This window comes from Erinaceus europaeus, chromosome X (genome assembly GCF_950295315.1).
Source record: "Erinaceus europaeus chromosome X, mEriEur2.1, whole genome shotgun sequence".
NCBI lineage: Eukaryota > Metazoa > Chordata > Mammalia > Eulipotyphla > Erinaceidae > Erinaceus > Erinaceus europaeus.
Window position 1 is genome coordinate 84,034,936 of NC_080185.1, and position 19,578 is coordinate 84,054,513.

General features: G+C 37.5%; 1 protein-coding gene across 1 annotated transcript in view; it reads right to left on the reverse strand.

Moving 5' to 3' along the window:
- The window catches only part of LOC103125960 (ras-related GTP-binding protein A), a 67,160-nt gene extending 47,806 nt beyond the window's left edge, over nucleotides 1–19,354 (reverse strand). Inside the window, exons 1-4 of the mRNA XM_060183358.1 lie at nucleotides 19,041–19,354; nucleotides 18,267–18,300; nucleotides 14,024–14,123; nucleotides 60–126 (exon numbers count right to left, since the gene is read on the reverse strand). Of these exons, the coding sequence (XP_060039341.1) occupies nucleotides 60–126; nucleotides 14,024–14,123; nucleotides 18,267–18,300; nucleotides 19,041–19,132 (293 nt within the window). The 5' untranslated portion in view covers nucleotides 19,133–19,354. The remainder of the gene's footprint in view (nucleotides 1–59; nucleotides 127–14,023; nucleotides 14,124–18,266; nucleotides 18,301–19,040) is intronic.
- Between the last annotated feature and the right edge of the window lie 224 nt (nucleotides 19,355–19,578).

Genomic DNA, 19,578 nt, shown 5'->3' on the forward strand with positions numbered 1-19,578 from the left:
TGCTGCTTATACTAAATGTCATGATTATTACTACTGGACTCACAAACAAGTATACTTACCCACCACAGTCCCACAGGTTCAATACCAGATTTCCCAGAAATAGAACATGAGAATGTTCTACATCAACTGAAAGACAAATAAGACAAAACCAGTAACTATAACATATAAGGTGAAATTAAAAATAAGTAAAAGCATTAACTCATGGAATTTAGAAGGACTAAAATGGAGTGAAATGCTCAAAGCCACAATAAGAAAATGATGTTCATCTTAGTAGTGTGGTTTACTGGCAAAGTGGTCACCTATTCTGAGCTACAAAAATGGCTCTCGGTGAGGCTGGGCGGTAGTGCACCGGTTAAGTGCACATAGTATAAAAATGGCTCTAATGTTGATTGTTTAGAGTAGAAAAAGACCCTCTCATTAAAATACTAATGTTAAATTTCAACATGTAAGGCAGATATATAACATTTAACCCTGACCCAACAGCCTCCACTAACATCCTCCACCAAAAATTAAATTTACAGACATCAAACAAAGACACAACATAGCCAAACTTGTTCCCTCTTTTGACTTCCTCATTTCAGCTGAAAAACTGAATGGTCTTTCAGTTCTTCCATTTATTGGGGAGGGAGGGTTCAGTTTTTACGATTCTGTTCACATTCAATTCATTGTTATACTTTTATAAGCTCTCTGAATTGACTCGTTTTACAACCAGCCAATAACATTACCTTAACCTCACAAGACTCTGGTACCACAATAGATCTAGAATTACTTCTATCATCAAGAATCCTCACCTAGGGAGTAGGGCGGTAGCTCAGCGGGTTAAGCGCAGGCGGCGCAAAGTGCAAGGACCTGCATAAGGATTCTGGTTTGAGCCCCTGGCTCCCCACCTGCAGGGGAGTCGCTTCACAGGTGGTGAAGCAGATCTGTAGGTGTCTGTCTTTCTCTCCCCCTCTCTGTCTTCCCCTTCTCTCTCCATTTCTCTCTGTTCTATCCAACAACAATGACATCAATAACAACAACTACAGCAATAAAACAACAAGGGCAACAAAAGGGAATTAATAAAATAAATATTAAAAACATTTAAAAAAGAATCCTTACCTACTTTACATTATTCTACTGATTACTGCCAGTTTCATCTTCTTAACACTACTTTGAACATGTCACTCCCCATTCAAAAAACGTCCAATGGTCCCTCCATTTCTATGAAACGACATTCAGAGTCCTTTACAATTTACCTTCCAGTCTACTTTTACATTCCCCAGTAATTCACGTAAGCAAAGCCTTCTGACCCAATCCAATTTGGTTTATTCATAGTCCTCCCAAACTCCACCACCTCTATGACCCCCCAAGATACCTTATCAGGGGTAGCAAACTTGCTAAAAGGGCCAGGTCAGTAAGCATACATGAGCAAAACTGGTCATGTATGGAGAGTGAACATTCACTAAGGTGGAAAATGGAATAGGTGGTAGTTGCTTGGGTCTTTCCATGCACAAACATGAGCTCAGAATTACGAAATCTTAATTTTTTGATAGTAATCGAAATCCAATTTTTTATAGAAATGGTTCCATGCTAGTTAACTAATTGTTCTTTCTAAAGCATCCAGCAGGCCAAACAAACCACAGCTGCAGACTTTTAATCAAGCATACAAATTGCTTGTTTGTGACCTCTGCACTTGACTTCCCTTCCCACCCTACACTTTGCCTAATCTGTTTATCTGACTAAAAAGTCCTCCCCGCCTTGCTCTCAAAATAAGATTCATCTTTGGATACATGGTTTAAATCCCACCTCTTCTAAAAGTTCTATCTGTCCATCTCCACTTACCATTATCATTCCCTCACTTCAAGCATTTACTCTCTGCCAGGCACTAATAGTCACAAGATAGAAAAATTAAAATTCTGATCCTGGAGACTTTCCAAAGTCCAGTAATTATTATCTATATGATATATGTGATAATAATAAACACAGTGTTTTTTCTTCTATAATTATCTCAAAACTATTTCTTGAATTGAGTGCTATCTAAATTTCATGTGATTCTAAATTCTTATCAACTAGATCATATGCAGCAAAACATTAAAAAGTTTCAAGAATGGAGTCAAGCAGTATTCAAATATCACTTTTTAAAAAAAAAACATTTTAAAAAACATGATCTTGGGCAAATCACTTAACTTCTGAGTATTAGTTTCTTCATAGTAAAAGGGATAGGGCCCATATTATTCACCTCACAGGATTACTTGTGAGTTTTAAAGAAGTTACAATTCATAAGTGCCTGGCACATAGTAGGTGCTTAAACTACATCCCTTCTCCCCTTTACACCCCCTTTTTGGAAAAGAAATTTCTTACATGTCTTTGTATTTCCAACAGAGTCTACGAGAGAGTAGGTGCTCAAACTGCTATTAATTTGAAGATTATGTAAACGGTCTAGTACTAAAAAAAATGGAAAGAAGTGCTACTGAGAAAGGGAAAGATAATAACAAAAGCGACAGAATGTAGTGTCTGTTTAGATATGGAGTACATAGGATAAAAATCTCTCATATCATAGAAATTATTCTCACCAAATGATTAATGGCCACATTACCAAATCCAGTGGACTTGCAAACCCTTGTCTTACTTTCTGCAAGCAGAGCACTGTTGACCATAGTGAATGCTACTTATGTTTTCCTCATATGTGGGAGCTACTCTTTGCCCTAATCCAGCTCTCTAGTCCTATTCTCAATCTGACACCATCTTCCCAGACAATACTTTTAGTTCACTTGCATGTTAGCTATCAGGCAAAAATTACTAAAAGTCATGGGCCCCATGGAACATAACTAAAATAAACCTCCCAACTTCTCCCCACACTAATTCCCCTCGTTTCATCTGCTCTATCTCTAGGTTCCTGTTTACTAAAAAGTTTGTCCCGCTTTATATTTTATCGCCTTTCAGTCACCAAGTTGGAGACACTACTATGATGCTATACTGACTTCCCTGGGCAGACATGTCTCAAAGTCTCACCTCTCCAGTGCCCTACCCAACTAGGGAAAGATAGAAACAGGCTGAGGGTATGGATCAACCTGCCAATGTCCATGTCAAGCAGAGAAGCAATTACAGAAGCCAAACCTTCCATCTTCTGCACTCCATAAATAATTTTGGTTCAAACTCCCAGACAGATAAAGAATACGGAGGCTCCCAATGAACGGGATGGGACACAGAATACTGGTGGTGGGAACTGTATGGAACTGTATCCGTGTTATCTTATAATCTTGTTAATCATCATTAAATCACAAATAAAATTTTTTCTTCTCTTGACCTCTGATATGATACCTAAAATTTCTGGCAGATCATCCCTCACAGGCTCCTGTTCTTCTTTCTATCCCTTTAATGTTAGAATTCTTCAGGATTCCATTCTTGATTACCAATTAATCTATGTATTCTTGCTCTAGGAAAGCTATTCAACTTATATTATTTTTATCTACCATGTAGATACTGAAAACTCATAAATTATACATATAATATATATTTATTAAATTAATAATAAATTTCTCTACTTCTTTTATGGAACACATACTGAGTTTCTTCACTTGAATAACCCACAAATATAATATTCAAAACATAATATATCCAAATATGACTCATCATCTCTTCCTTCTTCTCATAGTATCTATTCCTTTTCCAACCACCTCTGTTCAGTGAATTTAACCAGTTACCTAAGGCAAACATTGATTTCAGCCTTGAGTCAAATCTTTCCTTTTACCAACTTCTCCAAATATATCAGCAAGGCCAACTGAATCTACCTCTTAAATATATACACAAATCCATTTACTTTTCATCTCACTACTGCCATCCTCCTCCAAATTAAGTATCCATCACCTCTTACTTGGCCTACTAAGAGTTTCCTAACCCTTGCCGCTCCCAAATCTGCCCTTCAAACTAAAGATATAATGATATCTCCAAAATACATATATTTTTTATCCTTACATTAAAAAAGGAAAGATAAGGGCTGGCAACATAGTTTACCTGAATAGTTTGCTTAACTTTCTATGTGTGCATACTACTGAGTTTTGAGCCCAGGTTCTGCTGCATTAGTGGACGATTCAGTACTGTAACGTCTTTCCCCCTTACTCCTGACACCCCTCATCTCTCCCTATCTAAAAAGGTCAGTTTGGAATAGTGAAACCCTGGTGATAACAAAGAAAAAATATGTCCCTTTACATGTATGTTTGCATGCACTTTAACAAAAAAAATGGCCAGAAGTATAACCTCAAGCTACTAGAGTTAGCTGTCCTTAGGAAGCAGAATTGAGAATAAGGGCTTTTTAACTTTTTTATTTATAAAAAGGAAACATTGACAAAACCATAGGATAAGAGGAGTATAGCTTTGCACAATTCCCACCACCGACTTTTTATACTCATGTCATGACTGAATATCCACAAATACAACTTCTGTAATTAAAACTGAAAATTTAAGAATAATGAATCTTGATTGTGTTACTTTTCAGTTTGTTCTATAACTTCAGATCAAGCTACCTGATTAGCTTATCAGACAGATAATGACCTAATCCTCACTTTTTGCCTACATTAGTCTTATCTCCTATATGGCCTTCTCACTAACCTAGTCTGTTTGTCTTGATGTGATATGAGAAAATAAAAGGGAATAAAACAGACCTTTGGGATTTCCACAGATTTATGAAGAAGAAAAAAATGTTTTCTTAAAACAGAGAAAGGATGGTTAGAGAAAAAGGATGAAAACCACAGTAATCAAGTATTAAATAAAAATCAAGAGAACACAATTTTTAGAAGGTAAGAAATTTTGGAGCTCAACTGTATTTGAGACTAAAACATTTCATATTTGTATTTTACTGACACTTTTATTATTTAAGCAAGCGCATTTTAACAGCCCCCTAATAAATTAATATCACCATCCTGCATCTTTACTTCAAATTTCAAAATATGGTAGGCTCAAAGTTAACAAAATAAAACTGAGCTTTTTTCAAAAATGAAAAACTAGAAAAATAAAAATATAAAAGTTGATAAACTACTTTAGAATTATTCGTGATACTGTTAAATAATATGAGGGGGTAGATAGCATAATGGTTGTGCAAAGAGACTCTCATGCCTGAGGTTACAAAGTCCCAGGTTCAACCTCCACACCACCATAAGCCAGAGCTAATAACTGATTTGGTAAGAAAAGGAGAGAGGGAGGAAAAGAAGAAAAAATAATATTGTTAGGGATAGTGGTATATCTACCTAAGTGTATACATTACGGTGTGCAAGGACCCAGGTTCAAGCCCCTGGTTCCCACCTGCAGTAGGAAAGCTTCAGGAGTAATGAAGCAGGGCTGCAGGTATATCTCTGTCTCTTTCCCCCTCCCCTCTAATTTCTGTCTCTACCCAATAATAAATAAATAAATAATTTAAAAAGACTTTAACAAGCCCATGTTCAGTGGGGAAGCAATTACAGAAGCCAGACCTTCCACCTTCTGCACCCCATAATGACCCTGGGTCCATGCTCCCAGAGAGTTTAAGAATAGGAAAGCTTTCAAGGGAGAGAAGATAGAGTTCTGGTTGTGGGAATTGTGTGTAATTATACCCCTCTTATCCTATTGTTTTGTCAATATTTACATTTTATAAATAAAAACTTTTTAAAAGACTTTAACAAAAAGAATGTCATCAAAGGCCAGGCAGTCATACACACAGTGATTAAGTACACTTATGTGCAAGGACCAGTGTTTGAGCCCTGATTCCCCACCTGAAGGAGTCCATTGCATAAGTGATAAAGCAAGTCTGCAGATATCTTTCTCTCTCCTTCTCTATCTTCTCTTCCCCTCTTAATTTCTCCTTCCTATGCAAAAAAAAAAAGAAAACAATTAAGTAAATGAATGGAAAAATTGGCCACCAGGAGTGGTAGATTCATAGTGCCAGCACCAAGCTCCAGCAATAACTCTGGTGGGGAGAGGGAGGGAGGGAGAGGGAGAGAGGGAGAGAGAGAGAGAGACAGAGAGACAGAGAGACAGAGAGAATGGAAACTAATGAATCAACTGCATAAAAATAAACAGCAAGTTAAAAATCAAAGCACTATGTGTATCTTTAGTAAGTTTAGTGATCTTTCCTCAGCAACAGCAAACTAACAAATGATTCATGATAGCACTAAAGTCATTAAAGTATAATTTTATTATATTTTTTCCTTTATTGGGGGATTAATGTTTTACATTCGACAGTATTATTATAATTTTTCTAATTTTATTATCTCTAGGAAATGCAGTAATTGCTAGCAAAATACTATAAATAAAATTTTTACTAGAGTATCCTTAACAAGAGCCTTGTCCCATTCATAGTGGCCAGCATAGAGGAAGCTCCAAAAAATATTTTATGTGTAGACTACATACAATTTGCAATAATGTATCTCTGTAGCATCAATAATGCTAGCATATTATGCCAAAATTATTATTATATTTATTTATTTATTCCCTTTTGTTTTCCTTGTTGTTTTATTGTTGTAGTAATTATTGTTGTTATTGATGTCGTTGTTGTTGGATAGAATCAAGAGAAATGGAGAGAGGAGGGGAAGACAGAGAAGGGGAGAAAAAGACAGACACCTTCAGACCTGCTTCACAGCTTGTGAAGCAACTCTTCTGCAGGTGAGAAGCCAGGGCACGAACCGGGATCCTCATGCCAGTCCTTGCGCTTTGCATCACCTGCGCTTAACAAGGTGCGCTACCGCCAGATTCCCACCAAAATTATTTTAAGTGCCTTAAAAATTCTAAAGTTATATCACAACTGACACCACAGAAATCCAGAGAATCCTGCAAAACTTCTATAAAGAACTATATGCCACCAAACTAGAGAATCTGGAAGTAATGGAACAATTCCTACAAGCATATGCCCTTCCAAAACTGAACCAAGAAGAACTACAAAATCTAAATGCACCAATCGCAGACAAAGAAATTGAAACCATTATTAAGAATCTCCCCAACAACAAAAGTCCTGGACCAGATGGCTTCAGAAACGAATTCTACAAAACTTTCAGGAAACAGTTAGTACCCATACTTCTTAAGCTTTTCCACAAGATTGAAGAAACAGGAATACTCCCTTCCACCTTCTATGAAGCCAACATCACCCTGATACCAAAAGCTGATAGGGACAGAACAAAAAAGGAAAACTACAGACTAATATCTCTGATGAACATAGATGCCAAAATATTAAACAAGATCTTGGCCAACCGGATACAGCAACATATCAAAAAGATTGTTCATCATGACCAAGTGGGATTCATCCCAGGAATGCAAGTCTGGGTCAACATCCGTAAGTCAATCATTGTCATTCATCACATATATAAAAGCAAAGCCAAAAACCACATGATTATCTCAGTAGATGCAGAGAAAGCCTTTGACAAAATCCAACACCCGTTCATGCTCAAAACTCTACAAAAAATGGGAATAGATGGGAAATTCCTCAAGATAGTGGAGTCTATATATAGCAAACCTACAGCCAAAATCATACTCAATGGACAGAAGCTGAAAGCATTCCCCCTCAGATCGGGGACTAGACAGGGCTATCCACTGTCACCGTTACTCTTCAACATAGTATTGGAAGTTCTTGCCATAGCAATCAGGCAAGAGAAAGAAATCAAAGGAATACAGATTGGAAGGGAATAAGTCAAGCTCTCACTATTTGCAGATGATATGATAGTATACATAGAAAAACCTAAAGAATCCAGCAGAAAACTACTGGAAGTTATTAGGCAATATAGCAAGGTATCAGGCTACAAAATCAATGTACAAAAATCAGTGGCATTTCTTTATGCAAACACTAAATCTGAAGAAGAAGACATCCAGAAATCACTCCCACTTACTGTTTCACCAAAATCAATCAAATACCTAGGAATAAAGTTGACCAAAGTGAAAGACTTGTATGCTGAAAACTATGAGTCGCTACTCAAGGAAATAGAAACTGATACCAAGAAATGGAAAGACATCTCATGCTCATGGATTTGAAGAATAAATATCATCAAAATGAATATTCTCCCCAGAGCCATATACAAATTTAATACAATACCCATCAAAGTTCCACCAAGCTTTTTAAGAGAATAGAACAAACACAACAATCATTTATCTGGAACCTGAAAACACCTAGAATTGCCAAAACCATCTTGAGGAAAACAAACAGAAATGGAGGCATCACACTCCCAGACCTTAAACTATAAGCCATCATCATCAAAACAGCATGGTACTGGAACAAAAATAGGCACACAGACCAGTGGAACAGAATTGAAAGCCCAGAAATAAATCCCCACACCTATGGACATCTAATCTTTGATAAGGGGGCCCAAAGGATTAAATGGAAAAAGGAGGCTCTCTTCAATAAATGGTGCTGGGAAAAGTGGGTTGTAACATGCAGAAGAATGAAATTGAAACACTTTATCTCACCAGAAACAAAAATCAACTCCCAATGGATCAAAGACCTAGATGTCAGACCAGAAACAATCAAATACTTAGAGGAAAACATGGGTAAAACAGTTTCCCACCTACACCTCAAGGACATCTTTGATGAATCAAACCCAATTGCAAGGAAGACTAAAGCAGAAACAAACCAATGGGACTACATCAAATTGAAAAGCTTCTGCACATCCAAAGAAACTATTAAACAAACAAAGAGACCCCTCACAGAATGGGAGAAGATCTTCACATGCCATACATCAGACAAGAAACTAATCACCAAAATATATAAAGAGCTCAGCAAACTTAGCACCAAAAAAGCAAATGACCCCATCCAAAAATGGGCAGAGGATATGAACAAAACATTCACTACAGAGGAGATCCAAAAGGCTAACAAACATATGAAAAACTGCTCTAGGTCACTGATTGTCAGAGAAATGCAAATTAAGACAACACTAAGATACCACCTCACTCCTGTAAGAATGGCATACATCAAAAAGGACAGCAGCAACAAATGCTGGAGAGGCTGTGGGGACAGAGGAACCCTTTTACATTGCTGGTGGGAATGTAAATTGTTACAGCCTCTGTGGAGAGCAGTCTGGAAAACTCTCAGAAGGCTAGACATGGTCCTTCCATATGATCCAGTAATTCCTCTCCTGGGGTTATACCCCAAGGACTCCATAACACCCAACCAAAAAGAGGTGTGTACTCCTATGTTCATAGCAGCACAAGTCATAATAGCTAAAACCTGGAAGTAACCCAGGTGCCCAACAACAGATGAGTGGCTGAGAAAGCTGTGGTATATATACACAATGGAATACTATGCAGCTATCAAGAACAATGAACCCACCTTCTCTGACCCATCTTGGACAGAGCTAGAAGGAATTATGTTAAGTGAACTAAGTCAGAAAGATAAAGATGAGTATGGGATGATCGCGCTCATCAACAGAAGTTGAGTAATAAGATCTGAAAGAGAAACTAAAAGCAGGACCTGACCAAATTGTAAGTAGGGCACCAAAGTAAAAACCCTGTGGTGAAGGGTAGACATGCAGCTTCCTGGGCCAGTGGGGGGTGGGAGTGGGTGGGAGGGATGAGTCACAGTCTTTTGGTGGTGAGAATGGTGTTTATGTACACTCCTAGTAAAATGTAGACATATAAATCACTAGTTAATTAATATGAGAGGGGAAAATCAATTGTATGTCTCAAAGTTTTTCAGAACACAAACTGAATCTTTTTAATATATAGGCTGTGTATTTGATATGCGGACTCTCTCAAAAGCCTAGACCAAGTAGATCAGAAGCATCCAATAGCACAGCTATATACAAGATACTGGATACTGTACAGCAAACCCTAACAAAAGGACTTTTCAAAGTTAACCCAATTACCAATTAATGTGATGATAACATTTTAACTATCGATTGTCTTTTTGAACCCTAAGATAGCAGGAACCTCACATCTCCACTATAGAGCCTCTACTTCCCCCAGTCCTGGAACCCTTGGATAGGGCCCACTTTCCCATATGCCTCTCCCAATCCATATCAAATAATATTGCATCTGCCGATCACAACCTAACCAATGCAACTATTGACGCCTCAACATGCTTCAGCTCAGACTGTGTCCAGAGACTTCACATGTGGAATGACAACCCTTCAGCTTCATTACTCAGGTGAGATCTTTCCTTTCATAGTATACTCTAATTCCATCTTAGGTGGTTCACTTTCTAACAAAGTCCCAAAACCTAGATATACTACAGTTTCTGTGAGAGAAAGCATATGTTCACACATATCCATAAACTACTGCAAAATATACACCTGAAAGCAGAAGTACACTAGAGTTTGCAGTGAATACCCCCCTAACACTTCCTCTCCACTATTCCAAGCTTTGGGTCCATGATTGCTCAACAATTTGTTTGGCTTCGTATGTTAACTCTCTTTTCAGTCACCAGGTTCCAGATGTCATCAGGATGCCGGCCAGGCTTCCCTGGACTGAAGACCCCACCAATGTGTCCTGGAGCTCCACTTCCCCAGAGACCCACCCTACTAGGGAAAGAGAGAGGCAGACTGGGAGTATGGACCGACCAGTCAATGCCCATGTTTAGTGGGGAAGCAATTACAGAGGCCAGACCTTCTATCTTCTGCAAACCACAATGACCCTGGGTCCATGCTCCCAGAGGGAGAGAATGGGAAAGCTATCAGGGGAGGGGTGAATATGGAGATTGGTGGTGGGAATTGTGTGGAGTTGTACCCCTCCTACCCTATGGTTTTGTTAATTAATCCTTTCTTAAATAAAAAAGAAAAAAATTTCTAAAATTTGGGCTGTGATACTATCTACTATATTTAAGACAATAAATAATTCTGTTGATTAGCTAAAATTAAAAATATAACTGAACTAAAAAAAGGTACATTAAAATGTGCAGAAATATATTCTTGCCTTTAGGTTCATGATTAGTCAACAATTTGCTCTGCTTTCTATCTTAACTCTTTTTCAGCCACCAAGTTCCAGATGCTATCATGATGCCAACCTGACTTCCTTAGGCAGGCGGCCCCACCATGAGCCCCACCTCCCCAAGATCCCTGCCCCACTAGGGAAAGAGAGAGACAGACTGGGAGTATGGATCGACCAGTCAACGCCCATGTTTAGCAGGGAAGCAATAACAGAAATCAGACCTTCCACCTTCTGCACCCCATAATGACCCTGGGCCCATGCTCCCAGAGAGTTAAAGAATAGGAAAGCTATCAGGGGAAGGAACAGAATATGAAGTTCTGGTGGCGGGAATTGTGTGGCATTGTATCCCTCTTATCCTATGGTCTTGTCAATGTTTCCATTTTATAAATAAAAGCTTTTTAAAAATGTGCAGAATCCCCCACCTGCAGGGGAGTCAATTCACAGGCAGTGAAGCAGGTCTGCAGGTGTCTATCTTTCTCTCCCCCTGTCTTCCCCTCCTCTACTTCTCTCTGTCTTATCTAACAACGACGACATTAATAACTACAACAAGCAACAAGGGCAACAAAAGGGAAAATAAATATAATAAAAAATGTGCAGAATTAAAAACACACAAAGAGTAGCATGCCAGGAATTGTGATTATAATTAAGAAAGCAGGAAAACAGGCTGATATCCCAGTTCTAATACTTGAGAGTGCCTAATTTAACATCTAGATTATACATTCTTCACCTATTAAAATGTTAACATGAGGATTAAAGTAAATAAAACAGCATGCAATAAACATTACATACTTTTCATCTACTGAAATCACATGATTACTTAGGTCAGATATTTAACTTGGAAGAACTGAAATAAATTGATAACAAATTCAATCAGGAAAAAATTTGGCAGGTACTTTCTAGAAGGGCATCTCTCTGTGATAGGAGTATATCTGAACCATACATGTTTTTATTTATTTTTATTAGTGAGTTAATACTTGTTTACAAAGTTACAAGGTAACAGCGGTAAAATTCCATACTAATCCCAGCACCAGAGTTCTGAGACCCCATTCCCTTTGTTGGAAACTGCACTAGTTCTCCCAAGGTCACATATATGAGTTGACTATTATTCTTATAACTGTTTGCCTATCTATCTATCTATCTATCTATCACCTATCTATAATTTTGCCCATTTTTTCTATCTATCACCTATCTATCTGTAAATTTGTCTATTTTTTCTATGGTTCTGCCTTCTCTTCCTTTCTAAGTCACACCAATTAATACTTCCCTCTCTGGGTCCTGATGGAATTGGACTTCAGAGCCCTACAGTCATCTTCCTCTAACATTTCTCCCCCTCTGGAAGCACAGGTCAAAATTCTTTTTGGTGTGCAGAAGGTGGGAGATCTGGCTTCTGGAACTGCTTCTCCACTGAACATGGACATTGGCAGGTTGATCCATACCCCCAACCTGTTTCTATATTTCCCTAGTGGGACAGGGCTCTGGAGAGATGAGATTCTGGGACACAGTGTTGAAATTGTCCACCCAGGGAGCTGAACTATACATTTTTATAAACTACCTGAAAAAGAAAAAAAAAACAACTAGATGAGATGTATATAAATTATAAAAACTGCATGAAGTTAGAAACAATAAGGTTTGAACCTGGATTGCACTGATGGCAATGTAGGCACTCTATCCAGCTGAGCTAATCTGTATGGCCCATAATCAAATATTAACCATAATCAAATAGTTGTAGAAGCCTGAGGGGATCAACTACAAAATATAGAGTAATATTCACAATTCTACCTAAGAAATAACTTTTTCACCATTAAAGTTGCCCCAATTATTAATCCATATAAAACCAAAAGCATTTTTGAGAATGGGAATAAGATTTCCTTTTCCTTTGAATTCTAGGGTCTAGGACATAGGAGTTTTTAAAATGCTGTTCATGGAAGCAGAGTAAGAAGTAGTGGGCAAATTATCCCTAAAAACACTCAAGATGCTGGAGACCTAGGTAAGGAATCACTGAAAACCAGGTAGGGCAATATTTTCATCAACTAGATACTAGGCAGCAAGGCAGAATATAGAACTGTTTAGAAATGGTATTATAGATGAATGGCAGAAAGGATTTCTCAGTACAGATCCTATTGGTATGCTTCTAATTCTGCTTCTAAAAACCCCTTCTGTTTCATTTGGTTTAATCCCCCCCTGCTTAACACTGTATTCTATTTACATAACCACTATTAACTAAGCACCAGCATGCCTGCATGGCATTGGTTTGATCTCACTTAAAGCTGAGGTCTATTTACATAAGCCACTGTTAACTAAGCACCACCCTTCCTCCAGGGCATTGGTGGTTCAGTGGTAGAATTCTCACCTGCTCCGCCCCCTCTCCTTGTCACACCCTGATTTTCACCAATCTCTTTTTGCTCCACCCTCTCTATGTCATATCCTGTTTACACCCTACTTGGCAAGTATATATAAGGACAGGATTGTGAGTTTTAGTTTTAGTTTAGTTTAGCTTAGCTTGGCTTAGATTGTGCTGCGTTCTGCATGAATAAAGACTGAGCCATGAGTCCCTGGTCGTCTGTCTCCCATCAGTGAAGCTCAGCCCGGCAAGATCCAATAAATTGGTGGTTATAGCACTCTACTTAGTTTATACTAAGAAATTAGATTAAAGATTCAAACCATAAAGAGCAATTTAATAGTATTAGTCAAGTAAAACCTGTATTTATAATAAGAGCATATATGTGTGTATTCAGAGGGAGACGTATACGAGTACAAATTAAGTTAATCTCCTTCCCACAGGCCTTAACACCCCCCCCCCACTTTACCTTTTAATCAGGACTATGACCAACAGCTGATTTAGAAAAAAAATCTTAGAAGGGATGTTTGAATGTGTATTAATTTCCATTTATGTAATATTAGTTAAAAATACTTCTCCACCAAACAAGGCAGGATTATAAAGAAGCTGAACAAGGACATCCCACTTGTTAAGTAACCTAGAAAGGAAAGAACCTCTCAAAGAGGGAGTGTTGTTAACCAGTATTAAGCCACCCACCTGACAAGGAATGAGAAAAAGGGTAAACATGCCCCAAAACAAATTTCTCAACCTCTGCATTCCTAATTTATCACAAGCAAATGTGTGATACAGATTAGTAAAGATCACCTCAGTTTATAAGATAAAACATCTTACTTGTTGCACCAAGACGATGTGTGTCTCTGGCAATATAATTTGCAAAGATAATAGACCTCATGCTGGTCTTACCAGACCCACTTTTGCCCATCAACAGCACCTAAGAATAAAGTAGGCCGGGGAGAGGGGGAGAGAAAGAAGTTAGCAATGTATAACAAATCTATACTTGAGGAACCTGCTTTCTTCCCTGTACTGGATGTTTTACTGCAGGAACTGTACCAACATGTGACAGATACTGCTAATTAAATGGTTCCCCAACCAACAGTAACTGCAGTAACACTTAGAATTCCAGGAGTCAGGCACTTAACTGATGTAGGCCACACCTCCATTTGAGTATGGAATCAGAGAATTTTGTTATGCTCTTAACATACACTGATATATTCAGAACTACATTAGAGAAAATACCAATTTGAGAGGAAACTGAACGTTTGATTTTTCATAACCTAATGTTTAATGTACTAAAATACCTGAGAGGATATTTCAGTATAACTGGTGGTTTTACCTCCTAATCGATCATCTTTGAACATCTCTCCTTCATCTCATCCTTTATACTTACCATCATGGTTTTGTTCCATTAATTATTCTATCTTTTTAAAAGCATCTCATTACCTACATAATCAAGCCCTTAAATTATATTATGATCTAAGTTAGCTACCCCTCTGCACAGACCTAATGAAACTCTTGACCTAGAACTTTTAGAGTCCAGTCATCAATTAGTATATTAGTCATCAATTAGCTTGTAGTATGAAACCCTTCTCTCTACATGTGTTTCATTCTGTACTCTGCCAGTAACTTTCCATTCCCTTTCTCCTGCTAAGCTTCACTTATCCTTTAAAACTGGGCTCAAAAATCATCTTTCCAAGAATCTTTTACCCAACTTCTATAGGATGACTTCTGTCCTCTCTTAACACTCTTATTGCACTGCAATAACCAAACTGCACTGCAAATATCCAGGTTTTATTGTCTATCTTTCACTAGAATTTGAGATTCTGAATGACAGAGTTCCCCTTAAACAGTGTCCAATTTGTAATACCTTATCAAAATATATTCCTCAAAAGAAAGAGCAAAATATCAAAATAAAGAAAAACAAGAGTTTTTTTTCAAATCATTTTATTGAAGGGGATAATGGTTCACTGTATAGTTGTTGACACAAAGGTACAGTTTCTCATCTCTGAGTGACAAGTGTCTGCAAAAACACTGTCACCCCAATTTTAGCACCATTTTGCACCAGGACACCAGTGCCTCTACTACTCCTACCTCTTCCCCAAAATACTTTTGCTTTGGTACAATAATTACAATTTATTTCTGAATAGAATGACATTTATTAGTGGCTGCTAGTAATTAGGAGGTAGGTGAAATAGGAATTTGCGTACAACTTTTTTGTTTTCTCTCTTTTTTCATTATAGAAGTAAAGTAATTATGTATGGAAATCATACTATGTAAAATATATAAAATGCATATAATGAAAAATACATTTAATGAATAGAACATTTTTTAGGATTATAAAATACAAAGTTATTCAAAGTTAGGAAAATTATGTCTACATTTTATAGTTTGGGAACAAGAATTGTCAGCTGAAAGATTAGCCTCTAAAGAATAGCACTCTTAAATATTTTATATTTATTCACTTTTGTTATCCTTGTTTTATTGTTACACTTATTCAAGCCTTTAGGTCATGATTAGTCAACAACTTGTTTGGCTTTATATAACTCTATTAATATAATAATATATTATATTATATTAATATAATATAATAATATATATTAACTTTATATATTAATAACAATATATATTAAGTTAATATAATAATATATATTAACTCTCTTTTCAGCCACCAGGTTCCAGATGCTAGCACGATGCCAACCAGACTTTCCTGGACAGACAACCCCACCAATATGTCCTGGAGCTCCACTTCCCCAGAGCTCCGCCCCACTAGGGAAAGAGAGAGGCAGGCTGGGAGTATGGATCGACCTGTCAACGCCCATGTTCAGAAGGGAAGCAATTACAGAAGCCAGACCTTCCACCTTCTGCATCCCACAATGACCTTGGATCCATACCCCCAGAGGGTTAAAGAATAGGAAAGCTATCGGGATCCAGCACACCTGGTTGAATGCACACATTAAAGTGCACAAGGACCCAGGTTAAAGCCCCTTGTCCCCACCTGCAGAAGGAAAGCTTTCAAGTGGTGAAGCAGGGCTGCAGGTGTTTCTCTGGCCCTCTCCCTCTCTATCTTCCACATCCCTCTCAATTTCTCTCTGTCTCTATCCAATAAACCAATAATAAATAAATAAATAAATAAATAAATATATTTTTAAAAGTATAGGAAAGCTATCAAGGGAGGGGATGGGATACGGAGTTCTAGTGGTGGGAATTGTGTGGAGTTGTACCCCTTTTATCCTATGATTTTTGTCAGTGTTTTCTTTTTATAAATAAAATAAAAAGAATTGCACTCTTGTCAGTGTCTACACATAATAAAAACAGAAAAGGCCAGTTAAAGGTGCTGTAAAAGACAAGCAAAATAGGCCCACTTGGATAGTGTACTACTTTGCCTTATGTGCAACCCAGGTTTGAGCCTGGTCTCACCACACTGAAGGAAGCATTGGTGCTTTGGTATGTGTCCGTCTCCGTCTCTATCTTAAAAAGATACCTGTGGATTCTTTGTAGTAGGAGGAAATTTGGTAACTTCTAAGTCTTTTCTAATTTAAATTTTATTGAAGTTGTTCTAATTACCTGACTTTTTAAAAAAAAATTATATTTATTTATGTTCCCTTTTGTTGCCCGTGTGTTTTTTATTGTTGTAGTTATTATTGTTGTTGTTATTGATGTCATCATTGTTAGACAGGACAGAGAGAAATGGAGAGAGGAGGGTAAGACAGAGATGGGGAGAGAAAGATAGACACCTGCAGACCTGCTTCACCACCTGTGAAGCGACTCCCCTGCAGGTGGGGAGCCGGGGGCTCGAACCAGGATCCTTATGCTGGTCCTTACGCTTGGCACCACATGCACTTAACTCGCTGCGCTACTGCCTGACTCCCCATTACCTGACTTTTTAAATGAAGGGGTTGTTTTATCTTCAATCACAAATTTTTTATTATTTTTTATTATTTATATTTACTTATTTTCCCTTTTGTTGCCCTTGTTGAATCACAAAATATTTTATAAAAACTTCTAGGAAGCAGGAAATACAACATGCTTGTGTGGTCCAAGCACTATACATCAGTTTTTTTTCTAATAAAACTAAGGGGAATTTAATTAAAATTGAACTAAAACTCAATTTAATCTATTCAGCTATGTAACATAATCTCACTTTTCACAGAAAGGTTACTGATGAGCAAGTACAAGATGTTATGAAAAGTTTCGTTTTCACTCTTAATCATGTAGAAATTTATTTTTAGGCATCCTTGTTGATTGTAGCATTGGGTCATCAAGAATACGCCATATATAACTGAACTATTAAGTTAAATTAAGACTAGTTGTTGTGTATTTATTACTCTTTAAAGAATCTTATCTCAATTACTTATGAAGGGCTTAGTAAGATTAATTGTGTTAGGTATTAACCTAAATGCATGTTCTACATGCATTTGCTCACCTAAACTGCTTAACAATCCCAAGATATATGTAATATTATCATCATGTTACAAATGAAAGCCGAAAACATACAGAAATTTGCTCCAGAGCTATGTTCTTATTGATTATGCCTAAACCCTAAGGTGGTACACAGTACCATAAAAGTGCAAATGAGTGTTCAATTTCACCTGGAGAAATTATATAAGCCTTGTAAGTGGTATCATTAGAACTGGATTCAGCAAAATTTGCAGGCAGAGATAGGGGTGTGTGTGTATGTGTGTGTCTTTCACAAAACCCAAATTAAATCATAAAATTGAAAACAGTTCATATAGCTATGGTTTGGTAAAGAACAAATCTTTAAATGGTACCCTATTCAATGGAGACATTTGGATTCAATTCTATATGATTTGGGAGGTCACAAAAAGCTCTGAATACATGAATGGCCTGGTTAGATTTATGCATTAGAAAATTTAAATGTGGTAAATAATAGGATAGAGTCAGGAAAAGACTTAGAATGTTCCTGGGACAGTTCAGGAGACAGATAATATGTGTGTATGACATACATATATATGTACATACACATACATACATACCACATACTGACTGAATAGGAACTTCTTACCATTAGCTTCATGTTTTCCATAAACACCTTTTCACCTATCATCTCTTACTTTACCTTTTTTTTCATGGTCGTATTTGGCAGCACCCACCTGTGGATATAAACCAAAAACAGTTTCTATGATTCAGTTGCCTTGGTAACTGAAATTAAAAAATACAAATAAATGGGTACAAAAGAGCATGTTTAGTTTAACAATCAAATAAAACTGAGCGGAGGTGCTCCGTTTAGTAGAAACCTCACTCTCCTAAATTATCAAACCATGTTTATGCTCTTTATCCTCTAATTACGCTTCTAGAAAGATTTGTTAAGGCAGACAAACGAACCATTAAAATGCAAGGCTGAATTTTTATCACTTTAAAAAGTTGATTAAAGGGACATATTGAAGTACTTTAATAAACGGAACAATATTATCATGTTATCAATAAAATGTTATCCTTTTTTAAATCATTCTGTGTTAAATTTGGAAGCCTCTTTAATCCTACAGTTGTCCTTCCAAGTCATATTTCACTTATTACAAGCACAAAGTTCATAACAGAAAACAAATTTTAAAAAAACAAAGTCTCAAATTCAGGCAAATTTGACATATATAGCACTTTCAAATCCTTAGTATTCCTATCTCAACATGACTGTCAAATCTCCTGTATTGTTATCTCAAAGCAATTCGGAACTACTTCCTTTATTGTACCGCTCATATCAGAACCATCCTAAGAGGTGTCTGTGCACAATAACCAGTTCACTTTCCAATTTATCCCGTCGTCAAAATCGTAATACCAATTATCAATATTTTCTTCAGTTAGAAAGCATTCCCCTTTCAAAATACCCTTCACCCACCCAAGCGATCCTTCTGGTTCCCTTATGGGAGGATCCATTCTGGGTCCCACATTGTCTTTCTCCATCTTTTTCTCAGAGTGAAAGTCTTCCATTGTGCAACAAGTCTTTTCCAGCCCCTTCTAAAGCCGCAGTACTCCTTCTGTTTTTCTGTTCTTCCCTTTTTTTCCCCTCGCTCATCCACTCAATCGCCTGTTTTCACTGCCCGCGAAAAGAAGCCTGCTCTATTCTTGCCTTGCCTCAACCTTTGTCCACTGGGGTGCTGTTCCCACAGCCCTAACCCTCAGTTAAGGTGACCCCTAGGAACTTGGCCTCAAGCAAGGCTAAATAAGCCAAGTCAAAGGCTAAGTGGTCCCGCCGCGCAAAGGTAAAGATAGAAGATGAGAAGGAAAGAGGGACAGGGCTTTGTATCAAGAATGGAGCTCCAGGATATCGAAACATAAATGTGACTTCCCCCGCAATCTAGAGGTAGAAACAGGGAAGACAGAGGTGACGGACAGAGTAGATCCGCGTAGTAGCCTCAGCTGGCTTTTTCTTCAGG